Source organism: Miniopterus natalensis, chromosome 1, assembly GCF_054644295.1.
Source record: "Miniopterus natalensis isolate mMinNat1 chromosome 1, mMinNat1.hap1, whole genome shotgun sequence".
Taxonomy (NCBI): domain Eukaryota; kingdom Metazoa; phylum Chordata; class Mammalia; order Chiroptera; family Miniopteridae; genus Miniopterus; species Miniopterus natalensis.
This window is the reverse complement of record NC_142081.1, coordinates 171,307,037-171,320,090: the sequence shown is the minus strand read 5'-3', so window position 1 is coordinate 171,320,090 and position 13,054 is coordinate 171,307,037. Positions and strand designations below refer to the sequence as shown.

General features: G+C 35.8%; 1 protein-coding gene across 2 annotated transcripts in view; it reads left to right on the top strand.

The window, feature by feature from the left end:
• Positions 1–13,054, top strand: part of CEP135 (centrosomal protein 135) — a 56,571-nt gene that overhangs the window by 17,291 nt on the left and 26,226 nt on the right. For both annotated transcript variants that reach the window (XM_087827299.1, XM_016207439.2), the window contains 6 exons: positions 327–392; positions 2,456–2,594; positions 3,393–3,616; positions 7,268–7,420; positions 8,342–8,494; positions 12,342–12,419. In XM_087827299.1, the coding sequence (XP_087683425.1) occupies positions 327–392; positions 2,456–2,594; positions 3,393–3,616; positions 7,268–7,420; positions 8,342–8,494; positions 12,342–12,419 (813 nt within the window). The remainder of the gene's footprint in view (positions 1–326; positions 393–2,455; positions 2,595–3,392; positions 3,617–7,267; positions 7,421–8,341; positions 8,495–12,341; positions 12,420–13,054) is intronic.

Sequence of the window (13,054 nt, the reverse complement as noted above, 5' to 3'; positions counted from 1 at the left end):
CAGGAAATGAGAGTTCCATATGGTGAAGTCTAAAAACCTGGGTTCAAGGAAAGCCCCACATGTATACAGGCCAAAAAAGATGTTCAAGTGGCCCTCTTGTTTCAAGTGTTACATACAGGTTCCTGTAAGCATTCAGAATACCAAGAAATTAGAGAAGCCTCAACTATGCCTCCTCTTCGTTGAAATGGAGGCTTAGAGCTTAAGCCTCAGATGTCACTTGTGAGAGGGAGCATGAATTACTTGAAAAATGGTCTTATTTTCAGTGTGACTTAGTGCTAAGTATTCTTGACTTTTAGGTGTTTACCTAATAGGCTTTTTATTCCTAGAAAGAGATTAAAAGAAATATTTCTGAAATGCGGAATCTTGAAGAAACAATGGCAAAACTTCAACTGGTAAGTACATGTCATATTGAATTGCCAGAACTTTTGGCAAGAAAATTTTTATGCCCTATTTTACATATATATTTTCAACTTAGATATAATTTACACATTATAATATTCATACTTTTAAGTGTATAATTTAGTGGTTTCGGTATAGTCATTAAGTAGTGCAGCCATCACTACTGTCAAGTAACAGGATATTTTTCATCACTCCTAAAAGGAACCTTATACCCATTAGTAGTCACTCCCCATTTTCCTCTTTTCAGCCCCTGACAACTAATAATCTACTTTCTGTTTCTGTAAATTTGCCTATCCTGTACAGTTTATATAAATGGAACCTTACTATACATGGCCTTTTGTGCCTGGCTTCTTTCATTTAGCACAGTGTTTTCAAGGTTCATGCTCATTGCATGTATCTAGTGCTTCCTTTTTATGGCTGAGTAATATTCCATTGTATGGATATATTTAGTTTGATTTATATTTTTATAATTCCTTGATTTTATATATAGTAGTTGGCAAGATAATTCAAATATGGAAATCCTGTTAGGAATTTTATATTCTTTTAATTCATGACTTGTCAGTTTATAAATATTAAAACTAGAAATTGATAATTACTTGATAACATTGTTGACTTTTAATAACTTTGTTTGGTAGTGTAAACCGTTTCGCTAGTCATATTATTTGTTCTGGTAGTCTTCAAATCAGAATAATAGTAATCATTCCAGCATAAGCCTAGACGTAGAATATTGTCCTATATAGACTGGCCTAGAACTGACAGAATGTCTTGCTTACAGGCAGAAATTCCTGGGTGGTCACCCAAAAGATTATTGAGAATTTTGTTAATAGCCTATTAAATTGGATGAATTTCTGCTAAAATTGGAAACAAAAACTAATACTAATTTCTAGGTTTTCTTGTTATATATACTCTATATATAGTCTAGTGTGTGGTGGTCTGGTGGCATAAGGCAAACTTTAAAATTAAGTCATTGTGATACTCTGGCACATAGTAGGTGTTCAAATATTTGTTTATTTTTATATGCTTACTATGGACAACATATCACAATGGCTTCCTTTTTATTCAGCTGTAGGCATTCAGTTCAATTCAATATTGAATAATTGAATTAACTAAACCTGCTAAATGTTTTCCACTCTTGAGTCTCATAGATATTGTAAATTTCTCCTATGAGCTCAATAAACAGAAATGAGACAAACATCTATATGTTTGGTGATGTCTTTACATTGTAAAACTCAGTATGAGCTCCATGACGGCAGGCACTTTTGCTGGTTGCTGCTGTTTGTATGGACCCTGTAAACAGTTGAATGCGATTCAAAGGGCTTGTCTCAGAACTATCCCAGTGTTCACCAGTGTTGGCTGACAGTAAGATGTTGCTATAGCTACTTTTTTTTTTTTTTTTTAAGATTTTTTTTTTTTAAATATATCTTTACTGATTTCAGAGAGAGGAAAGGAGAGGGGGCGAGAGAGGTAGAAACATCAATGATGAGAGAGTCATTGATCAAGCCCACAACCAGGGCATGTGCCCTGACCGGGAATCAAACCCTGATCGCCTGGATCCTAGGTCGACGCTCAACCGCTGAGCCATGCCCGACCGGGCTGAGTTACTCTTAAAAAACATGCATTTATATATTTATTTATTAAGCCTCACGGGAGGATATTTTTTTTCCCACTGATTATTAGAGAGAGTGTAAGGGAGGGAGGGAGGAGGAGAGACAGAGAAACATCCATGTGAGAGAGACACATTGATTGATCGCCTCCCACATGCGCCCTGACCTGGACTGGAGATAGAACCTGCAACCCAGGCATGTGCTCTTGACTGGGAATTGAATCAGTGACCCTTCAGTGCTTGGGCGGACACGCTAATCACTGAGCCACACCAGCCAGGACAAACATGCTTTTAAATATATTTTAGCCCTGGGCGGGTAGCTAAGTTAGTTGGAATATTGTCTCCATATACCAAAAGGTTGTGGGTTTGATTCCTGGTCAGGGCACATAATATTAAGTGCTATAATATTTTATAAATGTTTGAAATCTTAAATTATGGTGTTAAAATTTGCAGGAATTAAACTTATGCCATAAAGAAAAAGAGAGACTGAGTGATGAACTCCTTATAAGATCAGACCTGGAAACTGTTGTTCATCAGCTTGAACAAGAAAAGCAAAGACTTAGCAAAAAAATGGAAAGTTTTGCAGTTACAGGTAAAATGTAAAATGTTGGTAACTTAAAAAGTGAATTTGATTTCCTCTTAATGTATTTTTTTCTTAGAAGATGATCTTTCATTAATTCAATAGATATTGTTAGAGTGCTTGCTGTATAACAGAAACCACACTAGGCACTATAGATGCAGTGGAAAATCTCTCTCCCTCAAGGACTTTGCAGAATTCTTTTTATTTGGTCTAGTTAGTACAGGAAACCTTGCTTGAATATTTTCCAATAGAAGTGTATTCTTCTTTGAGACAGAGTGATAATAGAATTAATTAAGACTAAGGGGAAGACTATTCTGAAGGTGAAAAATTGAAGAACAGAATCTTTCTAAGGAAATGCAGTTGTATCACCTGAAAGCACACACATTCGCACACACATACACAATTGAAATAGGCTATCTTTCTGCTAGGTTCCAGTCCTAAATGAGATTTTTTTAAGGAACGTGTAAAAATTCATACATTCCTTTAATCATTCACTAGACAAATGTTTATGAGCCTACTTTGTGCCAGGCTCTTTTTTAGGTACTGGGATATATGATGGTAAACAAGATACCCAAGGTCCCTGCTCTTACGGAGTCTTTGTTATAGTTAGTGAGATAGGCACATAAATCAAGAGGTCAGTTTTTCTCCTTTCCCCTCAATATTTACCTTTTTGATATCTAGCAGTTGCAGGTGATATACAAAACAGTGATTTTTAGTAGCTTGCATTCTAAAAGTTATTGATATAATTTATTTGGCTAGTTATACATTTTAAATGCAATACTTTTAAAATTTAATTACTTTCATTTTCAGAAAGAGAACTTATTTTGGAAGTTGAGAGGATGAGGCTAGAGCATGGAATAAAACGTCGAGACAAGTCACCTTCTCGTTTGGATACATTTCTGAAAGGTATAGAAGAAGAACGAGATTTTTATAAGAAAGAGCTAGAAAGACTCCAGCATATAATACAGAGAAAATCTTGCTCTATAAGCTATCCTGCACATGAAAAAATTCCAACGTGTAAAATGCTAGAAAAGGTAATATCTCTTTATAAGAGTAATTGATAAGGCAAGAGAGTATCTTTTTTAACAAACTCTTCTGGTTTATTACTGTATTAAAATTAACTTTGTTCATACTTGCTTTTAAAGTCTTTCTTAATTTTATTTTCTTCCATGACCTATACTTTAGGAACACTGCATTAATTAGAAAAACTGCGTAAGAACAAAGCATGACATACTGATTCCTGTAAATTAAGGAATGATGGATAGCTCGTTACATATATGGGAGGAGTGCAAGGGCACCTGGGCTTCCAGAAACGAACCAGGAGCTCATGCCACTGGACATTTCTTCTCTTTCTAGCTTTTACTGTCAGTATCAGCTGCATTTTCTCTCTTGAAGCAGAGTGGATTTGTCCACATGGCAGGCAACATGGCTTCCTGCCATTCCCAGCCTTGGTCTAGTTAGGTGGATAACACTGTACTGACCAGGCATCTTCCACATTAATCACAAAGCAGGAAAAAGCAGTAAGTGTAAGTGGTTGCCGGGCAGATCATCCCATTTCCACTACAGCCACATTTACAAGTTGGTTGTCTAAAGATATATATTAGGTAAAGTTCATTGTGATTCATGAGACATTAAAATCATGAGTCTCTATTTTAGGTCTTAATTATTTTCAGTGTTTTATTAGTATCATTGTTTTATGAGTATCTGAGTGCTTTAGATTTTTCTCTTTTTTTTAATGCTTTGGAGCTATAGAAGTCCCCAAGACTTATGTTACCCTAACATTACTGTACACTAGATAAACTAGGGGAAGTTGGGGGTTAAGTCATTCAAACTCAAAACATTTGATTTCAGATTTAACTGAATTGGCTAGTTCCATCACCTTTTTCCTGAAGGTCCTGTCAGTTGTTAAATGGTTTTGAGTCATTTTCTGATTAGACTTTGGTTTTTAACTTCATTGCCTACTGGCTGAATTTGGTTTACAGGTGTCAGTATAAACACTGTTTTATGTTATCTATTATAAGCAGAATGAATTGGTGGGAAAATACATTGTAAGTTAATTTGTGTAACTGAGTTATTTTTTAATCCCCATGTGTACTTAAGACTCATGAAAAGTAAACCACTGAATTGATCACCTTCATTGTATAGGAGAATCTTCCACAAAATAGTTGATTAATTTAATCAAGTACTTATTAAATAGAACTGAGTAGATAATGATCTCAAAGCTTTTAACTTAAATATTCAATTCAGTTGCTTGGTGTAGATTTACAACTAAAAGACAGATGTGAGATTTTGGTAAGGTACTGGTAATTGGAAGAGACTTTCCCCTTCAACTTACTTACTTTCTTGAAATGTTCTAATGTTATCTGCATGGATAAAGAATTTACTTTCCAAAGTTTAGAAGTTGAGGTGTATAGAGCACTTTATAGTCCCAATAATAAACTGGAGGCATGGTGGGGAAGTGGGTTTGTACACTAGTGAAAAGGGTGGAATGTAAGACCATTACGAATGCTGGGAACTACAGAGTGCACCCTCACCCTCTAGTTCCCAGCACCCACACTGAGTTTTTAACCGCTGCTTTATTGGAAAACGTAGGCATAGTTTCTTGGGATTACAGTAACTCAGAAAGAAAATATTGACATTTTAAATATCAATGATCTTTGTCAACAATATACTTGTTGATTCTCCTTTATCTGTGTACAGGGGGCATTGTCCCTTTTTACCTTGTACTCACCATGGTTCCAACTGTGAATTTTGAGTATAGTGTAGTGGAAAGTGCTTTGGAATTAGAGGCCTGATAAAAGTTCTGATTCCACAAACTGGTTTTATGAACTTGAATAAGTTACCTGACTTATGGAACTCCAATTTTCTTATTTGCAAAGTGAGGAAAGTAACTAAAACCTCTTGTGAAGATTATAAAAGATAATTTGCATAAGGGTCTAGCATAAAATCTTTCCTAGTAAATGTTTCATTTCCTGATTATTTACTGGTTCAAAGCAAATCAGGTCTAGCCTGGCTGGGCATGGCTCAGCAGTTGAGTGTCGACCTAGGATCCAGGCAATCGGGGTTCGATTCCCGGTCAGGGCACATGCCCGGGTTGTGGGCTCCATCCCCAGTTGGGGGCATGCAGGAGGCAGCCGATTAATGACTCTCTAATCATTGATGTTTCTCTCTCTCTCTCTCTCTCTTCCTCTCTCTTCCTCTCCTTTCTTCTCTCTGAAATCAATAAAGATATATTAAAAAAAAAAAAAAAAATCAGGTCTAGGTCAAAAGTCAGGTTCAGTTCAACAGATAAATACTGAGGCACTAGAGATACAAGGGAAAGAAGACAGTTCTTATCCTCATAACCTTGAACATTGCACACTTGTGTGTGTGCCTGTGTTGAAAACAATGGAGTGATAAAAGGGAGTTATTAGAAATTATATATTAACACAAATATAAATATCTCCATACAAGATATATTTAGAAAAGAGCTAGAGTTCCTGCTTAAGAAGGCCAGTCAGTAAATGTTAGGGAACTCATGCATTTTATCAGGTACCATGCTAGGCACTGAAGATGTGGCGAATGAGAGCAAACACCTGCCGTGTCCCTCGTAGAGCTTACGTTTTAGTGGTTAAGTCCTACATTAAACACGTTATCATGTAAATAACTTTATAATCTCACTTATAACAAGTGTTAATGAAGAAGGAATACAGAAAAGATTCAGAAGGCTATGAGGGTATATAGAGGGAGATCTAAATTAGGTTGGAGAATCTGGGAAGACTCCGTAGAGCAAGTGACATTCAAGTTGAGACCTGGACAGTAGTGAAAATAGACTGTCAAATTCTTATTCATTGAGTGCTCCTTTTCTGAAATCTGTGCAGAGCACCTCCTTTCTGTAAGGTATTTTTATTTAGGTTACAGATTTTTTTATTATAGTTATTTAAGCCTTGATTAAGTCCTGAAATGCTAATCTGCTTTTGTTCTGTAAGACATTTTATCTCCTGAAGTGTTCAGATAGCTAACCTCATTCATTATGCCTTGATTTTGCTTATTTAACCAAGAGGATAACTCATTTCCAAGTTGCAGGTGATGAGGAGTCCCTTACAGATATCTACCATTTACCTACTCTACATTGGACATGGTTTTTGCACAGTAGGTACTGAATACCATAGATCAGGATGCTTCCCAATGTATCAGATTATCAGGTTATCCTCGCTTAGGGCTTCTGACTTTAGTATTTAACAGTAAGATACCATAGATCCCAACTCTACATTTACCATCTTTATTTCCCACAATTGCTGTAAAGATAGTGGATCTTTTGAATTGTACTGGAGTAATAGGTATAATCTTGTTTTAGAAATGTTGGAAGTAGTTGCTTAATGTACATATACTGCATGGTGGAAATATTTATATTTATCTGATTACAAAGATGGACCTCACATTGGTTTAAAGCTGAGACAGTTGGGAGTTGGTGTGTTTGAGACATTGATTTAGATTGTCACAGAAAACACTGAGGAATGTGCTAGGCTGTCATAGTTCCTTGCACTGGGTGAGCAGGCACACAGTGCTGCTAGTCCCTGCCCTGGAGACGGTTACAAACTAGTGGTTTGTAACTAGTAAATGTTTCATTTCCTGATTATTTGCTGGACAGTCTTGTGGTGGTAATTATAACAAATGATAACTTCTGTTTTTAAATTATGTTTCAGGGTGATTACAATTCTGAAATTCATCTGATCACAAGAGAACGGGATGAACTTCAACATATGCTGGAAAGATTTGAAAAACATATGGAGGATATACAAGCCAATGTTAAGTTATTGACAGCAGAAAGAGATAAACTAAGTGTTTTATATAATGAAGTAAGAGACTGGTTATAATTAAGCTAACAAATTATACAGAACTAGTTAACTATAATGGAACCAGTATGTGTCCTTTAAATTATTGTAATATGTGAATCTTGTGGTATTCCTTCATAATTTGAATTATAAGTAGCAGTTTCTACTTGTGTTCCTACTCCCAAAGCAGAGATTCCTATTATTTTTTCATATGTATTCTTCCTCTTTTCTAGCTTGTCAGGTCAGTTGGAGATAGTGTACTTCTAAAGCTATTTGGAACAGGTCTTAGGCTGACTCTGAGCCAAGTTAATCCTTGGGATTCATACATGTTGGGATATGTCTGTCAAGCAATGGGTAGCAGCCACGGTTGCGACCTATTACATTTTAAGGACTTGGGCCCTGTGAGGAGACTCTAGGGAAGAGGGAATCGACACGGCTTGGCCCGGTTACAAAGCCTCGGTGTCAGAGCCAAAGTGAGTCTGAGCGGGGCATGGTATCTGTCACCTGAATTTGTCCCCATATCAATCTCTCATGAAATCCTCTTGCTACTTCAAGATGGGGAAGGACATGCAAGTTAAAAGATCAATTTGAAAAGCTGTTTCCACATTTGGAATTTTGGGGGGATTCTGCAGGACAAATTGATCCATTTGGGGGCTTTCCTCATTATTGGCTTAGATTTCAGCTTTTGTGGGCTGGCTTAGTTAATTACTACTTGCCCATCTGCTGCCTAGTTTCCAAAATTTTGTGGCTGGCACTTCCTTCAATACCCTTGTCTTTTGGGCTATATTAGTATTAGTATTAGTATTAGTATTACTTTCATCCTCTTTCATTTGGGGGGGTATTTGGAAAGAGAGCAAAGGTAACGTGTTTAACTTGCCTTTTTTTTTTTCTTAAACTGGGAGCATATCCAAAGTGTTTTTTATTCATATCCTTTCATTCTTTAAGGCTCAGGAAGAGTTATCTTCACTAAGACAAGAATGCACCCAAAGCACAGTCTCCCATAATATTGTTAATCTTGTGGAAAAGGAAAGAGAAGTTGCAATATCTGATTTAAGAAGGGTTGTGGCAGAAAAGGAAGCTTTAAAAGACAAGCTAAAAGTAAGTAATAAGATTGACTTATTTTTGAAAAGCAATTTATTGAGAAAAAGGGAGGTCTTTCGAAGCTTGTCTGTGAAGTGACCATTAAGAATGCACGGCTAGATCAGGGGTTGGCAAATGGGCCCATGAGCCAAACCCGAACCACCATGTTCTTGTATGGCCTTTGTGCTAAGAATGGTGTTTACATTTTTAAATCATTGAAGAGCTATCAAAAGAAGAATACTTTATGATACATGACATTTTTGAAATTCAGACTTCATTGTTGGTAAATGTTATTGGAATATGATGCTCCTTCATTTACATGTTCTGTGTGGCTGCTTTGCTGCAGTGGCAGGGTTTAGTAATTAAAACAAACTGTATGGCTCAGAAGGCTGAAAATACTATCTGGTTCTTTATAGAAAATAATTAATCTCTGATTTCAATTGGCAGTTCCTTATGTGGAAGAATGTTATCTTCTTTTTGTAAAACAGTCTTATGAGATAGTCACATACCATACAATTCACCCATTCCAGGTGGTTTTTAGTATGTTCACAGACTTGTTCAACCATCATCTCAGTCAATTTTAGAGCATTTTCATTATCTCAGAAGTAACCCTGTACCCATTATCAGCTGTTCTCCATCTCCCCCCAGCCTCCTCAGTCAGAGACAACCACTGATCTCCTTCCTGTCTCTATAGATTTGTCTATCTGGACATTTCATATAAATTGTATCATTCAGTGTGCAGCTTTTATGTCTGGCTTCTCTCATTTAGCATAATGTTTTAAAGATTCATTCATGTTGTAGTATGTATCAGTACTTTATTCTTTATATTCCGTTGTATGGACAGACAGCATTTTACTTATCATTTGCATGGTGTGCACTTTTTGGCTATAAAGAATAATGGTGCCATGAATATTTGTGTACAACTTTTTGTGTGGATGTATGTTCTCACTTATCTTGATTGTATGCCTAGGTTCATTTAATGACTACATTTAATCATATGAGCCATTGCCGACTGTTTTCCAAAGCAGCTGTGCCGTTTACATTCCCACCAGCAGTTTATACATGTCCTCACCAACACTTGTTTTTGTCTGTCTTTTTTATTATCATCATGCTGGTAGGTAGTAGTATCCACTGTGGTTTTGTTTTGCATTCTCCTGATGGCTAATGATGTTGATCAACTTTTCATGTGCTTAGTTGGCCATTTGTATATCTTTTTTTGGAGAAATGTCAATTTAGATCATCCTTTGTCCATTTTTAAATTGGGTTATTTGTCTCATTATTATTGAATTGTAAGATTACTTTATATATTCTCAATAAAATCCCCTTTATCAGATGATTTGCAAATACTTTCCTCCATTTTGTGGGTTATCTGTTCATTTTCTTAATGGTATCCATTAAAGCACAAAAATTTTTAAGTTTGAGGAAGTCCAGTTTATCTATTTTTTCTTTTGTTGTTTATGTTTTTGATGTCATATGTAGGGGCAAGGGGCAGTCTTTTGTAATTCCTTTTATAATCTCCAAAAAGGTAAATATGTTAATACATATAAAGCAAGTAGCACATAATAAGAACTCAGTATTAACTATTATTTTTACTATTATGAAGTTTATAGACTTCCAAAAAAATATTATTGAATTAATGTTAGGTATTAGCAGCTAAAATTGGATATAAGAACATGTAAGCATTATTAGGGTAATCTTTATGTTATAAAATTTCAGTTAAAGTTTTACCCTGAAAGAATACTTTCAATTGGGATCTTTTGGAATACTGCCATCCCAAAAGTAATTTCTTATAAAAATAAGTGCTGAAATTACCAAACAGGAAACATGTGCAGTATGACAGTTTTTGGTACAGCTACTGATTTTTCCCTGTCCGTATCTGTTGAAGTCACCAAGGAATGTAATAGGATTAAGAAAATGCAAGAGTACTGAAAACTCAGGAAAACTGAGTTTTACCAGAATCTTTCTGGATAGTGGGAACCAAGATATATGAGTTTACAACAGGTTTTTTACTTAAAAACTGAATTAATCATCTCAATCCTTAAGCCTCCTCTAATAGTTTTGTTATGCCACTATACACCCAGTTGTCAAACCCAGGCATCATTACTGACTCCTCCCTGAGAGCTCATATCTCTCAGTCACCAAGTCTTCTCAGTGCTACCTCTTTAATATTAACTTGCCCGGCCGGGCGTGGCTCAGCAGTTGAACATCAACCTAGGATCCAGGAGATCTCGGTTCGATTCCTGGTCAGGGCACATGTCTGGGTTGTGGGCTTGATCAGTGACTCTCTCATCATTGATGTTTCTATCTCTCTCTTTTCCTCTCCCTTCCTCTCTCTGAAATCAATAAAGATATATTAAAAATAATAATATTAACTTATATTCAGTCCTTTTCATGTGGGAGGCTCTGTGCTAAGTGCTTTTTATATGAACTTTCTCAATAAATCTTGACAGTTGCCTTTTCAGGTTGGTGATGCTTACAGTTGTCTCTGAGTTACAGTGAGTTTAAGAGACCATCTACCTATGAAGTCACAAGGAGTCTAGCTCCTGAGGTCATCTGAGCTTCTCTTGAATATGTCTGGTTCTTTCTGTTCCTCTGCTATGATCCTGTTCTGGCCATTATTCTCTCAGCTGCGATAGGGTATTAGCTGCCTCACAAACCTATATTTCAAACTGAAGTCAGAGTCATCTTTCAAAGATACAAATCCTATCATGTCACTTCCCATTTAAAAGCCATTAGCTGTTTTCAAGGATTTCACTGATTGGCCTTTGCCTACTTCAAGGTCTAACTTCTTTTCCCCAAACTCATCTCCCCCTTTTCCTCACCCCTCATTTTCTCCATTCTTGGCTTAATGGATTTTTTTCTTGCCCCAACTTTCTACATAGGCTATTGAAAAATCTTTTACCCTTTCAATTCCCTTACCTAGTTAATTTCTATTCATCCTTTAGAGCCAGGTTAAATATCATTCCCTCATACAGGAAATGAACCCTAGACTCTAGACTCCCTTTCAACATACTGCCATTAAGTTTCTTTTTCTAGCAGAATATGCGTGGATTTTATTCTAATATCTTTTTAAGGTTTGCCTTTTCTACTAGGCTACAATATTTATGACATCAGAACTTCATACATTGTACTCACTACTGTATTTCTAACACCTTGCTTGTTGTTTGTATATAATATTTACTCAATACTGGTTGAATGATTTAATAAACAAAAAAATGCATACAGCACAGACTCTTTCAACCAAATGTATAATCCAAACATCAGATGTCTTTATTTTTAATGAATAACGTGGATGGAAGTATGAATTCACACCAGAAAATTCTCAGGAAGCACCAATTTATATCACTTGTCCTAGACTTAACATCAGCAAGAGTTGGATAAGGTAATATAACCAAAAAAATAGCTCTTGTATTCACGCTGTTGACCAGGACATTCTTGAAACTCTGGTGACTTGCATAGCCCTGTAGTATTCTGTTTCCTGTGTCTTTCTGATCTCATCTTTTCTTCCTTTACACTCTGTTTCTCTTACATCTCTCTGTGAGGAAATACTCCTGAGCTTACTTATTTAACCTGCTTTTTTTCCCCTTTTATGGTTGTGCTAATGAAGTGATCTACATAAATATTTATAAATGAATTCATACCAATCTGTGTCTTCTGTTACAATCACACATGGAAGTAGAGTGATTTTTTTTCCAACCAGAAGCATCGTTTTTGTAAAATAGCTAATGATTTTCTTTCTAAAACAGACTATTATTTAATAAGACCAAAAAAAATAGAATAGTGCTGGAGACTTGCACTGCTTATTTTGGTAATTTTGTTGTATAATCTGATGTGAATGAACATCTTTTATAAAATTCTCTTTCAGACTCTCCAGGAAATGAGTCTTTTTGGGAAATCAGAATTTGAGAAAACTATTGAACATTTGACATATGTTAATCACCAGGTAATTTATCAAACTGGATTTGGGGTATATTGTGTTGTATGAATGACTATGTCAGTTATTGTTTTAATATACTGTATATTTTTTATAGTACAAAATAGTATGCTAAAGAAGCTGTATAATAATGATAGAGTTATGCACTCCAAATGCTGACTACTTGGGTTTAAATCCATCTCTGCTACCTATTACCTGTAGGCAATATTTAAACTTTCCATTCCTCAATTTTTTCATTTGTATAGTAGGAATAGTGCTAGTACTTAATTTGTGGAGATTAAGAGTTAATACATATTAAGAACTTAGAAGCACTGACTAGGTGTTAGTTATGCTTGTTGTTTTTCTCTTGTTAAAAAATTATGTACAGATGTAGAGTACACAATAAAATTCACTTTCATTCCTTACTGCTCTCTCTGGAAATAGGAATTTTAACAAATTGGTATGAGTTCTGACAGTCTTTCTCTGTGTGTTTCATTTTGTCCCTGTTTTATTTGTCTGCTAATTCTTACATCTGTTTCCATCCACTTTGGGTCAGCTGATACTTCCTCCTCCTCATGGGTTGTAGTTTCCTGCTTCTTTCATGCCTGGTAACTTTAGATAGAATGTCAGACATTGTGAATCTTACCTTCTTGGTTGCTGGGTGC